The sequence below is a fragment of the Anolis sagrei genome, chromosome X (genome assembly GCF_037176765.1).
Source record: "Anolis sagrei isolate rAnoSag1 chromosome X, rAnoSag1.mat, whole genome shotgun sequence".
Classification (NCBI taxonomy): Eukaryota; Metazoa; Chordata; class Lepidosauria; order Squamata; family Dactyloidae; genus Anolis; species Anolis sagrei.
In genome coordinates this window covers 61598998-61616957 of record NC_090034.1, presented here as the reverse complement: position 1 = coordinate 61616957, position 17960 = coordinate 61598998, and the positions used below count along the sequence as shown (strand labels likewise).

Genomic DNA, 17960 nt, shown 5'->3' with positions numbered 1-17960 from the left:
AGCCATTTTCCTTTAGCTCTTGGCTATATTTCCTGTATGTTTTGACCATATTTCCTGTATGTTTTGACCATATTTCCTGTATGTTTTGACCATATTTCCTTTATGTTTTGACCATGTTTCCTTTATATTTTGACTATGTTTCCTCTACGTTTTGGACATGTTTCCTTTATATTTCGGACATGTTTTCTCTATATTTCGGATCTGTTCCTTTTATGTTTTGGCCATCTTTCTTTTATGTGTTGTCCATCTTTCTTTTCTCTCTCAGCTGTTTCCTTTATACAATACTAGCTGTCTCCTGCCACGCGTTGCTGTGGCCCAGTTTGTTAATCTGGAAAATAAAGTAATGAGAAGGTGTTGGTTTCTAATATATGTAATGTCTTCCTGCTTGTGGGTAAACAGTATTTCTTGCTGTATCTTTGTCAGTGTTGATGTGGAGATTGTCTGGTTTGCCTACTCTGGAACATGCAACATATAATTGTCCTTCTTCAGGGGTCCCTTTCAAATCTATGATACTATATTTGGGTGTGTGTGAATCATATCTATCTATATCTATGGCTGGATGGCTCTTTGTCAGGAGGGCTTTGATTATGTTTTCTTGCCCTGGTGAAGGAAGTTGGACTGGGATGGCCTTGAGTATTTTCTGTTGGTCATGGGGGTTCTGTGTGGGAAGTTTGGCCCAATTCTGTCATTGGTGGGGTTCAGAATGCTCTTTGATTGTAGGTGAACTATAAATCCCAGTAACTACAACTCCCTAATGTCTTTTGTTTTTAAGGTACTCATTATGCACAGAGCATTTATATGTGTGTGTGTATGTGTGTGTATATATATAGATAGATAGATAGATAGATAGATAGATTTTGAGCATGTTTTCTCTATGTTTTTGGCTATGTTTCTTTTATGTTTTGGCCACGTTTTCTCTATATCTTGGCCATCGTTGTTTTCTGTCTTGTCCATCTTTCCTATTTTTCTCAGCTATGTTTCTATGTTTTGCCCTTGTTTCCTCAATGTTTTATACACGTTTCCTTTATGTTTTGGTTATATTTTTACTAGAGCATTCGATCTCTGTTGATTTTTAATTTTTGTATGTATGTATTTTATCTTTTGTAATTTAGCTGTAAATCGCCTGGAGCATTCTCGGATGGAGGGCGATTAATAAGTTATTAAATGATGATGATGATGATGATGATATTTCCTTTATGTTTTGGGCGTGTTTCTTCTATATCTCAACCATGCTCCCTTTAAGTTTTGGACATGGTTCCTTTATCTCTTGGCTATAGTTCCTTTATGTTTTGACCATTATTTCCTTTAATTCTGAGCTATGTTTCCTGTATATCTCATCTATCTCTCCCCTATATCTCTGGGTTGTGTTTCCTTGGGCCTTCCCCCTCAGCCTTCTTGCCTGCCCTCCCTCTGCACGTGTCACTGCATGTGCGGGGGCGGTGGCGGTGAGTCCTAGCCAGGGACCACGCGTGCAGAGGCGTGTGTGTCACCCAGGGTCATGCGCCACCGCTCCATCTCCCAAAGTCACCTTTCGGCCAAGGCGGCTGAGCTGCTCAGGTGGCCCAGAGATCAGCTGTGACAGCCCTTCTTGCCTCAACCGCACCCCATACATGTGTGTGTGTGTATATATATATATATATAAAACATTGTGAGTGTGGATGGAGATATATATGTGTGTGTGTGTGTGTGTATGGAGGGAGCGTCCTTCGCTGCCTGTGCCTTTGTTCAGAAGGTTTCCCTTCCTGACTTTGTGGAAATTTGCAAAAAATGGTTTGTTGTGGAAACAAGGATTGGGGATAAAACTTCACTGGAGGCACCTTTTCTCCCTGAGAATAATATATATATCTTCCAAGAGTGGATTTTCCTCCCTCCCTTCCTTCTCTCCGAGGCATTATGGCCATGTACAGTATAAATATGTGCGGGGAAGTCATAGAGAGGAGGGAGCAGACTTCCTTTCTGCTGCCTTGGAGACTAGGACACAATGGAGCCATGGCTTCAAACTATAGGAAAGGACAGAGATGCCACCTGAACACGAGGAAAAACTTCCTGACTGTGTGTGAGAGAGAGAGCTGTTCACAGTGGAACTCTTTGCCCTGGAGTGTGGTGGAGGCTCTTCTTTGGAGGCTTTTAAGCAGAAGCTGGATGGCCATCTGTCAGGGGTGCTTTGAATGGATTTTTCTGCTTCTTGGCAAAATGGGGTTGGACTGGATGGTCATCGAGGCCTCTTCCCACTCTAGGATTCTATGATTTTATGAGGGAGAGATTCCTCTCCCTTTCTGTGGTCTCAGCCCCGTTGTTCATAACTAAGTGAGATGTTTGTAAGTTGGATGTATGTAACTCAGAGAATGACATGTCTCTCCTCTCTTTCTCCCTGTCTGTACACAGCCTGATGTCAGGCTTGGCCACCATGGACTCTAAGGTGTGTGGGAAGATGGGAGTGATCACCATCACCTACTACCTGTGGACCACCTTCCTAGCCGTCACAACTGGCATCGTCCTAGTCATCAGCATCCATCCGGGGGCCGCCGCCCAGAAGGAGGACTACGCCGTGGGCAAAGTGGTGCTCAGCTCCGCCGACGCCCTCCTCGACCTCATCAGGTAACCCCCAGGGCTGCCTTGTGGGGATCCAACACCCATCATCCTCAGCCACAGGCCATGCCCACTCCCCTCCCTCCAAGGGGTTCGGATTCAACACTGGTACCGGCATGGAGGACAATGTGCCTTCCAGCTCCCATCATGCTTCATTATCAGGTGCAGTAACTGAGGATGATGGGAGTTGCAGCCCAACAAGGTTCCTCCGTTTTCTGAATTAAGCTGAGATATATACATTTATACAGTATATTAAAAAAAAAACACTTTTATAATTGTTCAAAATATTTTGTATTAGTCTATAGAGATTCTTTAACTAGTTAGCAAAAATAAGTTAATACAATCATTTCTATTGGCTGCACCATCCTCGGTGGCGCAGTGGATTAAACCGTTGAGCTGCTGAACTTGCTTACTGGAAGGTAGCAGGTTCGAATCCAGGAGTGGGGTGAGCTCCTGCTGTTAGCCCCAGCTCCTGCCAACCTAGCAGTTCGAAAACATGCAAATGTGAGAAGATCAATAGGTACCACTCCGGCAGGAAGGTAATGGCACTCCATACTGTCATGCCCATGGCCACATGACCTTGGAGGCATCTACGGACAATGCTGGCTCTTCAGCTTAGAAATGGAGATGAGCACCACCCTCCAGAATCGAACACAACTAGACTTAATGTCAGGGGAAAACCTTTACCATACACACACACACACACACACCCATACACAGACATATAGTGTATATTATTATTATTTATTATTATTAAACTTTATTTGTACCCCGCTAGCATCTCCCAAGGGATTCGATGCGGCTTACAAAGTATATATATATAGTGGGTGTGTATATATATAAAAATATAGTGTATATTCATAGTGTGTGCATGTGTCTGTATATATATTTCTTCCCCTCCTCTCCTCAATTAAAATTCATAAGCACATTAAAAGCACTACAAATATGCACACTAAACTACACCTATATTATGAAGTGTAGTGTATATATATAGTATATACACATACACATAGTGTCTATGTATAGTGTGTAACATATACAGTGTATACACACACATATATATAGTGTATAGCATGTATACACACATATATGTATATATAGTATATATACATAATGTATATACATATATATCACATATAGAGCATATACATATATACATAAACACATAAAAGGTAAAGGTAAAGGTAGTCCCCTGACATTAAGTCCAGTCATGTCTGACTCTGGGGTGTGGTGCTCATCTCCATTTCTAAGCTGAAGAGCCGGCGTTGTCCATAGACACCTCCAAGGTCATGTGGCCGGCATGACTGCATGGCGCGCTGTTACCTTCCCGCCGGAGTGGTACCTATTGATCTACTCACATTTGCATGTTTTCGAACTGCTAGGTTGGCAGAAGCTAGGGGCTGACAGCGGAAGCTCACGCCGCTCCCCGGAATCGAACCTGCGACCTTTCGATCAACAAGCTCAGCAGCTCAGTGCTTTAACTCACTGCGCCACCACATACATACAGTATATACATATATTCATATAGTGTATGTGTGTGAGTGTGTGTGTGTGTGTGTGTGTGTGTGTGTGTATATATATATATATATGCACTCACACACACATCCTCCTCAACTTCATCAGGTAACATCCTCTCTCAAGGGCCACCTTCTTGGACTGCAACTCCCATCATCCTCAGCCACAGGGGTTTGGATTCAACATCTGCACCTAGGGCTTGGTGGACAATGCGCCTTCCAACTCTCATCATGCCTCATTGTAGGCTGCAGTGGCTGAGGATGATGGATGGAGTCTAAAATGGAATCTGAGGTCTGAGCAGTCTCAGTGCTTAATCATGTGGTCTGCAGCCACTCCCATAACTTCTCAGGAAACATAGAGCAAAGGAAAGAAAGCTGCATACTAGAACATACATACAATAAGTAAGCAACAGGATTATATACAAACAAATTACTAGAGGAAGCTTGAAGAAGGTTGTAATTTCCAACAGTGTAATGTATATGCACACACACACTACATACATGTAGTGTTTTCTCAAGCTGATTTGCCTGGATTGTTTCTACAGTAATAATAATATATATGTATTGTCAAAGGCTTTCATGGCCAGAATCACTGGGTTGTTGTAGGTTTTTTCAGGCTATATGGCCATGTTCTAGAGGCATTCTCTCCTGATGTTTCGCCTGCATCTATGGCAAGCATCCTCAGAGGTAGTGAGGTCTGTTGGAACTAGGAAAGTTCCAACAGACCTCACTACCTCTGAAGTGCTTGCTATAGATTCAGGCGAAACGTCAGGAGGGAATGCCTCTAGAACATGGCCATATAGCCCGAAAAAACCTACAACAATCCAATAATATTTATTATTCAGATTGCTGAAAGGCATATTGGAAGATGGTGATGATGAGGATGATTTCTTTTTTCTCTTTCTTGCAGGAACATGTTCCCTTCAAACCTCATTGAGGCCTCCTTCCAACAGGTGAGTCACCAAGCCACACGGTCCTCCCATTTTGTCGTTCTCTTGTGAGCATGGAGAGAGGCAAGATGTCTGCTCTGAGCTAGATTGCTTTCCTACCTAGATCTGTATTTCTCTGAAGAAAACCTTTTTACAAGCTTGGTTCTGCTCTTGGAAATGGCTGTAGCTTATTGGCTCTACTGCTGTCCTCAAGAAGCTTCTGATCTGCTAAAACTGCCTTTTTTGTTCTCATTCTGTGAGCATGGAGAGAGGCAAGATGTCTCCATAGAGAGTTAGTTCGACAGCTAAGCCTTGACTTCCCTATACAGAAATGTAGTTCTTCCAGTAAAATCTTTCTCCAACGTTGTAGTACCGGACAGTGCTGGTGCCAGTGGTGAAGACCTCGAAGGACCCGAAGGCGGCCAGGAAGTCGGTCAGCTTCATCTATTTCCTGCCGGATGCAGCCAACCCAGGGGTGCAGCGCCCGGTGCTGCTGGAGATCACACCTGCCCCCGAAATGACCTACCGCACCCTCCCTGGCAGCAACAGCGAGATGAATGTCCTGGGCATCGTCATCTTCTCCGCCACCATTGGTAGGGGGCGCTTTGCCCTACGCATCTCCCCTTAGAAAAATAGTATCAGGCTGAGAAATAGGCAGTGGTTATGCTTTAACTGTGCTTTCATATGCACATATTATAGGGGTGTTTATGTAGAGGTGGGTAATAAATGAAAATAATAATAATAATAATAATTATTATTATTGTTATGGAGCCCCCAGTGGCGCAGTGGGTTTAACCCCTGTGCCGGCAGGACTGAAGACCGACAGGTCGCAGGTTCGAATCCGGGGAGAGGCGGATGAGATCCCTCTATCAGCTCCAGCTCCTCATGCGGGGACATGAGAGAAGCCTCCCACAAGGATGATAAAAACATCAAATCATCCAGGAGTCCCCTGGGCAACGTCCTTGCAGACGGCCAATTCTCTCACACCAGAAGCGACTTGTAGTTTCTCAAGTCACTCCTGACACGACAAAAAAATATATTATTATTATTATTATTATTATTATTATTTTACTGACACAAAACCACAGTATGACACAGCAAATGAGAGATATATGCTGGATTTCATATTTATTTATTTATTTATTTATTTATTTATTTATGTATCATGTCAGGAGCAACCATTACATTTTTAAGAAAACAAACAAACAGACAAAACACAAAGTTTGCAAGCTTGGTAGTTGATTAAATGTCCTTTGACCAGTATCTGGCCACTTGGAGTGCCTCTGGTGTTGCCGTAAGGAGGTCCTCCATTGTGCATGAGGCTGGGCTCAGGTTGCATTGCAGCAGGTGGTCAGTGGTTTGCTCTTCTCCACACTTTGTGTGTTTTAAGTGCTTTGTAGTTTTCAAAGTTAGTGATTATGTGCTTAGAAATGTATTGCTGTGATTTGCAATGTGCCGAGTTGTAATTCCTGTGTGGAAAGGGTTAACTGTAGCATAGCGCAAGGGCAGATGTCTTCACTGTATCTGGTTGTGATTCCCAGGTTGTGCCAGTCAGCTTTCGTATGATATTGTTTCTAGCGGCCACTTTTTGCTTGATGTTCAGGCAGTGCTTCTTGTAGGTAAAAGCACAATCCAGAGCGACTCCCAGGTATTTGGGTGCTCTGCAATGCTCCAGTGGGATTCCTTCCCAGGTCATCCTCAGAGCTCGGGATGCTTGTCTGTTCTTAAGGTGAAAAGCACGTCTGTGTTTTAGATGGATTAGGGATCAGCTGGTTTTCCCTGTAATAGGCAGTAAGGGCACCTAGAGCTTCGGAGAGCTTCTGTTCAACCATCTCAAAGTTCCCTGCTTGAGCAGTGATGGCACAATCATCAGCATAGATGAAACTCTCTGTCCCTTCTGGCAGTAGCTGGTCATTTGTGTAGATGTTGAACGTGGATGGAGCAAGCACGCTCCCCTGATTCAGGCCATTCTTCTGTAAAAAATCACAAGTCGAACACTTCCCAAGCATTTAGGACTATGTGATATATTTTCAGATGATGTGTACAGGTCCAAGTCAGGTGGCCTTTTGCAGCTGACAGATCGTGATTTTGTAAATGTTTACTGTTTCCAAATGCCGACTGAGATCTTTTGGTATGGCACCCAGTGTGCCGATTACCACTGGGATCACTTGTACTGGTTTATGCCAGAGCCTTTGCAGTTCAATTTTGAGGTCTTGATAACGGCTGAGGTTTTGTTTTTGTTTTTGTTTTTCGTCAGTTTGACTCTCACCTGGTATGGCGACATCAATAATCCAAACTTTCTTTTCCACAGCCATGATGTCTGGTGTATTGTGTTCCAAAACTTTGTCAGTCTGGATTCGAAAGTCCCACAGTAATTTTGCTTTTTTGTTTTCCACTACCTTTGCAGGTTTATGATCCCTTTACCAGTTCTTTACTGCTGGCAGGTGGTACTTGTGACATACATTCCAATGAATCATTTGGGCCACAGAGTTGTGCCTCTGTAGTCTGTCTGTACGATTTTCTTGCAGCAGCTGAGGATATGATCAATAGTTTCATCAGCTTCCTTTCACAGTCCGCATTTTGGGGCATCAGCTGATTTTTCAATCCTGGCCTTGAAGGCATTTGTTCTGATGGCTTGCTCAGCCCTTCTGTCTCCTTCTTCAGTGTTCCATTCATGAACCATTGCCAGGTCTTCTCCTTGTCAACTTTTCCTTCAATTTTGTCAAGGAACTGCCCATGCAATGCTTTGTTGTGCCAGCTGTCAGCTCTGCTTTGTAGTGCAGTTTTCTTGTACTGATTCATTGTCTCCTGTGCTTTGAGAAGTTTCCGATGATTGACTTCAATCAAAGCAGATTCTTTGCATTCCTTTGCAGTATTATTATTATTGTGGTTCCACTTTAGCCTGACCCTATGTATTCCCCCTCCCCCAAATAAGACCAGGCTGGGAAAAAGGCAGTGGTTGCCTTGTAACTGTTCTTTCATATGTGCATTACTGTTATTACTATTATTACTATTACTATCATCATTTTCCCCCTTTAGCCTGTCCCTATGCATCCTTTTCCCCCTAATAAGACCGGGTCCAGGCTCACATATGCACATCTTATAGGAGTGTTTATGTAGAGGCATGTAATACATGAAAATTATTATTATTATTATTATTATTATTATTATTATTGTGTTTTAACTTTAGTAGTTTGCTGCTTTTTTTTTTTTTTGTCGTGTCGGTGTGAGAGAATTGGCCGTCTGCAAGGACGGTGCCCAGGGGACACCTGGATGATTTGATGTTTTTATCATCCTTGTGGGAGGCTTCTCTCATGTCCCCGCATGAGGAGCTGGAGCTGATAGAGGGAGCTCATCCGCCTCTCCCCGGATTCGAACCTGCGACCTGTAGGTCTTCAGTCCTGCCGGCACAGGGGTTTAACCCACTTCGCCACTGGGGGCTCCATACGTTAGTAGCTAATATATTAATACTATTTTTTTATTATTGTTACTATATACTAGTATATTGTTATTATATAACATCTTTATATTGTTATTACAGATTACTATAGTATTATATATTGCTATATTATTATTTATTATATAGTACTATCTTATTCTATATTACTATCTTATTGTTATATTATTATTTTGTATTACTATGTTATTATATTGCTATATTATTATTCTATATTACTATAAGTAGGGTGGCCTTTTGCAGCTGACAATGGTAATTTTGTCTGCGCCGATTGTGTTTAAGTCCAGGCCAAGGTCTTTAGGCACTGGACACAGTGTGGCGAGCACCTCTGGGACCCTCTTGACTGGCGTGTTCCAGAGTCTTTGTAGCTTGATCTTTAAATCCTCGTATCGTGTCAGCTTTTCCAGTTGTTTCTCCTCAATCCTGCTGTCACCTGGGATTGCAACATCAATGATCCATACTTGGCTTTTTATCATGTTCATGAAGTCTCAATTTTTCCCAGGAACTGTCCATGGAGAGCCTTCTTTGGCCAGTTTTCTCTTCAGCTCTGCTCTGCATTGTATTTTTATGGTATTCCCTCTTTGTATTTTGCACTTTGAAGCAGTTTTCGACTATTGACTTCCATCAATGTTGGTTCTTGACTGTCTTTCACAAAATCTGCCAGTGTTTCTCTTCTTCGACCGCTTGTTTTACTTTCAGAAGCACTTTGCCTCCTAATTCTCTGGGCAGGTAAAGTTTGTTGACATCACTACGCAGGTGTAATGAGTAGTGGATTGTCATCAGTTATTGCTATTATTATTGTTATTATTATTATACCTTCCTTTCTCATCCCGCTGTCTCAGCCCCATTCTTAACTGTGGGTCATTCATAAGTTGAATGCCTATAACTCTACTATATTATTATTATTATTATTATTATTATTATTATTATTATTATTATTATGCTCGGTGCCTGTAACATGGCCTGTCTCTCTGCGGCAGGTTTCCTGCTGGGCAAGATGGGGGAGCGCGGGGCGCCGCTGGTGAACGTGTGCCAATGCCTGAACGAAGCTGTGATGAAGATCGTCTCCATGGCCGTGTGGTACTTCCCCTTCGGTATTGTCTTCCTGATCGCAGGGAAGATCCTGGAGATGGAGGACCCCTACATAGTGGGGAAGAAGCTGGGCCTCTACGCCATAACCGTGGTCACTGGGCTGGCCATCCACAGCCTCTGCTTTTTGCCCCTCCTCTTCGCCCTCATCACCCGGAAGAACCCCTTCGCCTTCATCCGCGGCATCCTCCAGGCCCTGCTTATCGCCCTGGCCACCTCCTCCAGGTTGGACATGCCCACTTTTATGCAAATCCCCATCTTCTCCTCAGGGATATGCCCCCTTCCATGCAAATCTCTCTTGCCTTATTATTTTATATTATTACTGTATTACTTTTAATATTATTATATTATATATTTTATTATATTATTTTAATACTCTTCATATTTTAAATTATTTGTATATCTCCCTTCATGCCTTCCCTGCCTCCTCTCCTCCCTCCCTCTTTCCCTCATCCTTCCCCTCTTTCCTTCTCTCTTTCCTCTTTCCTTTCCTCCCTCCCTTTTATAATTCCTCCTTCCCTTCTTCCTCCGTCTTCAGCTCTCCCCTTGGGTGCCGCCATCAAGGGGCTCCAGTAAGCCCAGCTCCTAATAGAGCAGAGTGTGCTGGGGACGAAGGAAGGAAGGGAGGGAGGGAGGGAGGGAGGGAGGGAGGGAGGGAGGAAGGAAGGAAGGAAGGAAGGAAGGAAGGAAGGAAGGAAGGAAGGAAGGGGTGAGCCCAAGCAGCTCCCAAGGTCAAATTTCCCCCAATTTCCACCAGAATTCACCTTTGGGCATATTGAGGATTCCTCCCAAGTTTGGTCCCGATCCATCTTTATTTGGGTTTACAGTGCTCTCCGGATGAACAATTCCTCCTCCTCCTCCTCCTCCTCCTCCTCCTCCTCCTCATTCTCTCATCCACACCAATGCCCCCTTCCCTCCCTCCACCCTTTCTGTACTTCCCTTCCTTCTCCTTCCTTTAATTCTTTCCCTTCCCTCCTTTCCCTCCTTCCTCCCTCCCTTTTCTTTTCTCCATTACTCATTCCTCCCTTTCTCCCTTCCCTTCCTCCTTTTCTTTCCTTCCCTTTTCTCCCCCCCCCCCCCCCCCACCATCTTCATCCTTCTTTATTAAATCTACAGCTTAGATGCACTCAAAGTCACCCCTTCCACACTGCCATGTAAAATCCAGATTATCTACTTAGGACTGGATTCTATGTCAGTGTAGACACACACACACACACACAGATATGGATGGATACGGGATCACTGGTTTGTGGTATATATCTATATTCTGTCTGTCTATCTCTCTATCTCTATGTATATACATATATACATACATATAATTACAATACTATATATATATTACTATTATATATACTGTTATATAATACATAAATATTATATTATATATATTACTGTTATATCTATTACTATATAATATGTTACTACTATATGTTACTATATTAAATAGACTCCTAGAATAGAGTTAGAAGGGACTCTACCAGACAGAAGCGAAGTAGGGAGGGAAGGAAGGAGAGACAGAAGGAAAGAAAGAGGTACCGAAGGAAGGAAGGAAGAAGATAAAGTAGAAATGAAAGGAAAGGCAGGAAAGAGGTAAAGAAGGAAGGAAGGGAAAAGGAAATAAAAAGTGAAAGAAACAAGAAAACAGTGAAGGAAGACATGAGACAAAGGAAGAAGTAGAGAAAGGGGGAGGGAAGGAAGGAAAGAGAGGAGGAAGGATGAAACCAAAGAGTGAAATAAGGAATTATTTATTTATTTATTTATTGCATTTATTAACCGCCGCTCTCAGCCCTAGGGCGACTCGTGGCGGTGTACAGTACATAAAAGACAATTTACAATGAAACCAAGACAACAAAACTAACATATCACTAATACACAACATCTAAATTACATTAAAATAATCCGCTTCGTCTTATCGTGGAATCATAATCAATCTCGTAGTCGTAATCCATTCCGGTTGTCATTTCCAGTAACATAGCACTCAGTTGAATGCCATCTCGAAAAGCCACGTCTTCAGGCCCCTGCGAAAGGCCATAAGGGAGGGCGCCTGTCTGATGTCAGCAGGGAGGGAGTTCCACAGCCGGGGGGCCACCACCGAGAAGGCCCTCTCTCTCGTCCCCGCCAGACGTGCCTGTGAGGCAGGCGGGATCGAGAGAAGGGCCTCCCCAGATGATCTCAAGGTCCTCGTGGGAATGAATGAAAGAGGTAGAGAAGGAAGAAAGGAGAGAAAGGGGAAGGGGAAGAAAAAGAGGGGAAGGAATAGGTAGGTACCTCTCTTTCATAATAGTCCAGATATCTACCTCTACTTCGAAAATTCTTACTATAGGCCACAGCAACGCGTGGCAGGGTACAGCTAGTACTATTATATTCTTTTCAATTGCCAGTTTGCTACTGAGCACAATTTAAAGTGCTGGCTTTGGTCTATAAAGCCCTAAACGGTTCCGGCCCAATTTACCTGTCTGAACGTATCCCTCCCTATGAACCACCTAGGAAATTAAGATCCTCCGGGGAAGCCCTGCGCTCCGTCCCGCCACTATCACAGGCCCAATTGGTGGGGATGAGAGAGAGGGCCTTCTCCGTTATTGCCCCTTGGTTATGGAACTCCCTTCCTGCTGAAATTATATCAGCCCCCTCCCTCCTGTCATTCAGAAGGTTGGTAAAAACTTGGCTGTGGAACCAAGCTTTTGGGACAGCACAATAAGGCAGCAATAAGAAACCTCACCATGCTACCAGATTCCATGCGGACTTTAATGTTGAGAGAAATGATTTTAATGTTTATGTATGTATATAGTCTATTTATGTCCTGGCATTGAATTTTTGCCATTTATATGTTGTGCTCTGCATTGAGTCCCCTTCGGGGTGAGAAGGTTGGAATATTCATGCTTTAAATAAAAAATAAATAAATAGCTCGGAAGCAGAGGGGCAGCCAGTGGAGCTGCCGTAACATGGGAGTGGATATCTCCCAATATGGAGCTCCAGTTAGTAACCTGGCTTCCAATCTTTGGATCAGTTGCAGCTTTACGTCCTGGTATGGTTTGGGGAGGATGGACTTTGCTCACCTCCTGAGACCATTGCGACTCCCAACACTGAGGGATCAGGACCAAACTTGAGACACATAGCCCCCATGACCCACTCTACATTGTAGTGCATTTTGGAGGAGAATGGATGATGGGACTTGCAGTACATTCATTCAGTTCCTGAGACCACTGCAACCCAAACCAATGATGGATCAGGACCAAACTTGGCACACAGCCCCCATGACCCACTCTACATCCTGTTGCGGTTTGGAGGAGGATGGACCATGGATAATGGGACTTACAATACCTTCACTCACTGCCTGAGACCACTGCAACCCACGGTGAAAAGGGCGTAATATAAATGTTTCAAATAATAAATAAATAAATAGTAATTTAATCTCTGTTAATTTTTAAATTCTGTATGTATATATTTTATCTTTTACAATTTAGTTGTAAATCGCCTAGAGCATTCTCGGATGGAGGGCGATTAATAAGTAATTAAATATGATGATGATGATGATGATGATTATATTTTATTCATTTTATGTTTTTACTATTATATTATTTTTATAATATTGTATTATCTTAATATTATAATTTTTATATTTTATAATAATAATACTATTATTATATTATTTTATAATAATTATACTAGCTTGGATACCCAACGGTGCCCAGGTTATTTGAAGACAGCATTGTTTGTTTTGGGGTGTTAGGTAATATCATTTAGTTAATTAGTAATACTATTAGGAAAAAGCCTAATTGTCTTTGATTTGTTTTTTTTATTAGTGCTCCCTTTAGGAAATGCATAAGGATGTGGGTGAACTACAATTCCCAGAATCGTGGGTCAATCCTCCATGTTGCATCTGTGTGCCAAGTTTGGTCCAGATCCAACGTTGGCTGGGTTGAGTGCCCTCTGGATGCAGGTGAACTACAACTCCCAAGATCAAGGTCAATTTCCACAAACCCTAGCACTATGCTCAATTTGTTATGGGGCTTCTCTGTGCCAAGTTTGGTCCTGGTCCACTGTTGGTGGGGGTCACAATTTCTCTGCATGCAGGTGAACTACAATTCCCAGATTCCTAGGGCAGTCACCCCCAAACTCTGCCTATATTCACAGTTGGGCATGTTGGGTCTGTTCCAAGTTTGGTCCAGATCTGTTATTGAGGGGGTTCAGAGTGCTCTGGATGCAAGGTGAACTACAACTCCCACATGGGTGGGTCATTCCCTTCCCAACCCTTCCAGTATGTTCTGTTGGTCACCAGAGTTCTGGGTGCCATATTTGGTCCAGATTCATCATTGGTGGGGTTCAGAGTGCTCTGGGTCCAGGGTGAACTACAACTCCCACATCAGTCCCCCCACAAGCACCTCCAATATGTTCTGTTGGTCACCAGGGTTCTGTGTCCCAAGCTTGGTCCAGTCCTGTCATTCGTGAGGGTTGCAGTGGTCTGTAGAAGTGGATGAAGGTACTGCAAATCCAATTGTCTGTGGTCTATCCTCCCCCAAAGCAGACCAGGACAAAGTGCACCAGAGGAAGTCAGTATGCCAAATTTGGTCCAGGTGCATCATTCGTTCGGGTCACAGTGGTTTCTTGAAGTGAGTGAAGATACTGCAATTTCCATCATCCATGGTCCATCCTCTCCAAAAACTCACCAAGATGTAAAGTACATCATTGAGAGTCTGTGTGGCAAGTTTGGTCCAGGCCTGTCATTTGTGGGGGTCACAGTAGTCTCTGGATGTGGATGAAGGTTCTGCAAATCCCATCATCCATGATCCATCTTCCCCCAAAGTTCATCAGATTGTATAGTGGGCCACAGGGGTGGGCTGTGTGCCAAGTTTGGTCCAGGTCCATCATTTGTAGGGGTTGCATTGGAAGTACTGCAAATCGCATCATCCGTGATCCATCCTCCCCCAAAGTGCTCCAGGACATATAGTGGGTTATTGGGGGGGGGGGGGGGGTCTGTGTTCCATGTTTGGTCCAGGTCCGTCATTCATGAGAGTCACAATAGTCTCTTGGTGTTGACGAAGGTACTGCAAATTCCATCATCCAATGTCCATCTTCTTCCAAAGCGCAGCAGGACATATCGTGGGTCATGCAGGGGGGCCTGTGTGCCAAGTGTGGTCCAGGTCTGTAATTCGTGGGGGTTGCAGTGGTCTCTGAAAGTGAGTGATGGTACTGCAAGTCCCATCATCCATGGCAAGTGTGATCCAGACCCATCGTTGGTTAGGTTCATAGTGCTCTCTGGATGTTGGTGAAATACAACTTCTATAAATCAAGGTCAGTTTCCCCCAGACCTCTTGTTCAGTTGCTGATCAGTTCATGTTTGCTATGTGCCATAGGAAAGGGTTAAGGCAGGCATGGGGAACCTTCGGCCCTCCAGGTGTGGTGGACTTCAACTCCCACAATTCCTTGAGGCCAAGGTAAGCCTTTGGGGCGAATGCCGAGCCTCAAGGAATTGTGGGAGTTGAAGTCCACCACACCTGGAGGGCCGAAGGTTCCTGACCCCTGGGTTAAGGGAAAGGCACTGGGCGGGGTCATGCAAATTCCACAGCAATGGAAAGAGTAAGGAACCCTAGGCTGTGTATTCTGGAGGAAAAACAGAACATTGAATTTGTCCCTGAATTAAAGCCTTCCATTGGGTGGTGGGCAGTATGGTGTTTGGCAGGGGTTGGGAGACATGTTCATGGCACCCACTATTTTATTTATTTATTTATTTATTTATTATTCAAACTTATATGCCCCCACTCCCCTGGGGCTCGGAGCGGCTTACAAGAGCGGCTAAAATCTAACACAATTTTAAAACAATTTAAAACAATTTAATATAACCTGGAGGCCGGAGGCTGTGTGAGTGGACACCTCCGCCACATACACATTTTCTAGTTAGATAGATGTAAATAAATATAAATCAATTTAATATGTGAAGGTGACAGAATGGCCCTTTTTATATGGGGCGCTAGATAAAGGAGAGAATGAACAATAGAGAGAAAAATAAATGAAGGAAAGAATAGATTATTATATTATTTTTAATTAATATTATTGTTTTATTGTATTATTTTCAATATTGTTATTGTATTTTATCATGGTATATTATTATTGTATATTATTCTTTAATATTTTATTATATTATTTTAAATATTACTATATTATTATTATTATTATTATTATTATTATTATTATTATTATTATTACCAGTTATGCCTACAAGTCCTAAGCAGCTGGTATATTATTATATTATTTTTAATATTATGATTCTATTTTATTATTGTTTTCTATTAGTATGATGATTATAGAATCATAGAATCAAAGAGTTGGAAGAGACCTCATGGGCCATCCAGTCCAACCCCCTGCCAAGAAGCAGGAATATTGCATTCAAATCACCCCTGACAGATGGCCATCCAGCCCGTTTAAAAGCTTCCAAAGAAGGAGCCTCCACCACACTCCGGGGCAGAGAGTTCCACTGCTGAACGGCTCTCAAAATATTTTATTATATTTTAATTCAAACCCTCCCTCTTTCCTCCTCCTATCCCCTACACTTCTCTGAGACACGCCCCCTTTTATTCAAATCCCTCTCCTCTCTCCTGACACTTCTCAGTGACACACCCCCTTTTATGCAAATGCACCTCTTCTCCCCTCCTATCCCCTGGCACTCTTCAGGGACACACCCCCTTTAATGCAAATCCCTCTCCTATCCCTGACACTTTTCAAGGACACGCCCCTTTTTATTCAAATCCCTCTTTGTTTTCTCCTATCTCCTGATACTTCTCAGGGACACACCCCCTTTTATTCAAATCCCTCTCTAGCCTCTTTTAAGCCTTTTAAATTGTCGTAAATGGCTGGGCCTCAATGGCTCTACTGCTGGCAATGGAAGCTTCTGTACTGCTCTGTGTTCTGCTCCTGTGAGCATGGAGAAATTCAAGATGTCGCCTGTAAGTCTGTGAGATAGCTAAAATCAAAATTAATTCAATTTAATCTTCTGCCCCTCGCAGCTCGGCCACCCTTCCCATCACCCTCAAGTGTCTTCTAGAGAACAACGGGATTGACCGGCGCATAGCCCGCTTTGTCCTCCCTGTCGGTGCCACCATCAACATGGACGGGACCGCACTTTATGAGGCTGTGGCCGCCATTTTCATTGCACAAGTCAACGAATATGACCTGGACTTGGGGCAGATCATCACCATCAGGTACAGAGTTGTTGCAAATGTTGGAACCCCAACCACATCCTGCGCCAGTTTATCGTCCTCATCAAGAGCAAAGATAGTCAGAGGAAAGAGTTGGAAGGGCAAAGCCTTATTTTTTCATATTATTTTTATAATATTATTAATATTATTTTTATTTTATATTATTTTAAAGTAATGTTGTATTATTTTTAATATTATTATTATTATTTTGTTATATATTATTACATTATTTTATAATAATCTTATATTACTTTTTTAAATATTTTATTATTACTATATTATATATTGTTGTATTATATTATAATATTATTTTATTATTACCAGCAGTTAGGAATTGTGGGAGTTGAAGTCCAAAACCTCTGGAGGGCCAAATGTTAGATATATCCACAATTCCTAACATCCGGTGTATTTATTATTATTATTATTATTATTATTATTATTATTATTGTTATATTGTATAACATTTTAATATTATTCTTAATATTATAATTCTATTATTGTTTTATATTATTATGTTTTATTATATTTTATGGAAATCCCTCTCTCTCCTTTCCTCCTATCCCCTGACACTTCTTGAGGACATGCCCCCTTTTATGTCCTCAAGAAGTGTCCCTCTCTCTCCAGCATCACGTCCCAGAAGCACTTTATTAGAGTTTAAGACTCTCTGCACATTGCACTTGCCCGGAAATCCAAATACCACCTCCACACCCAGCACTTTTTAACTTGTACCCATCACTGGCCCGGCCCTGGTTTTTATTGTGTAATTGATGTATTGTTTTTTATTGCTTATGTTTTATTATGCTTTAAATTGTACTGTTATTGTTTTGCTGTTGTTGTGTTGAGGCCTTGGCCTTTGTAAGCCGCATCGAGTCCTGCGGGAGATGCTAGTGGGGTACAAATAAAGTTTAATAATAACTAGCTGTGCCCTGCCACGTGTTGCTGTGGCCTATAGTAAAACTTATCAAAGTTGAGGTAGATATGTGGACTATTATGAAAGAGAGGTCCCTACCTATTCCTTCCCCCTTTTCCTCCCCCTTTCTCTCCTTTCTTCCTTCTCTGCCTCTTTCTTTCTTTCACTACTTGGTTTCATCCTTCTCTCTTTCCTTCATTCCCTCCCCCTTTCTTCCTTTGCCTTTCTTCCCTCCCTGTTTGCTTCCTTCTTTCACTTTTTATTTCCTTTTATTTCACC

At 42.6% G+C, this 17960-nt stretch overlaps 1 protein-coding gene across 1 annotated transcript in view; it reads left to right on the top strand.

The window, feature by feature from the left end:
• LOC132780894 (excitatory amino acid transporter 5-like) overlaps window positions 1-17960 on the top strand; it is a 43232-nt gene that overhangs the window by 20532 nt on the left and 4740 nt on the right. Inside the window, exons 4-8 of the mRNA XM_067473606.1 lie at window positions 2386-2598; window positions 5014-5056; window positions 5403-5625; window positions 9470-9803; window positions 16580-16774. Of these exons, the coding sequence (XP_067329707.1) occupies window positions 2386-2598; window positions 5014-5056; window positions 5403-5625; window positions 9470-9803; window positions 16580-16774 (1008 nt within the window). The remainder of the gene's footprint in view (window positions 1-2385; window positions 2599-5013; window positions 5057-5402; window positions 5626-9469; window positions 9804-16579; window positions 16775-17960) is intronic.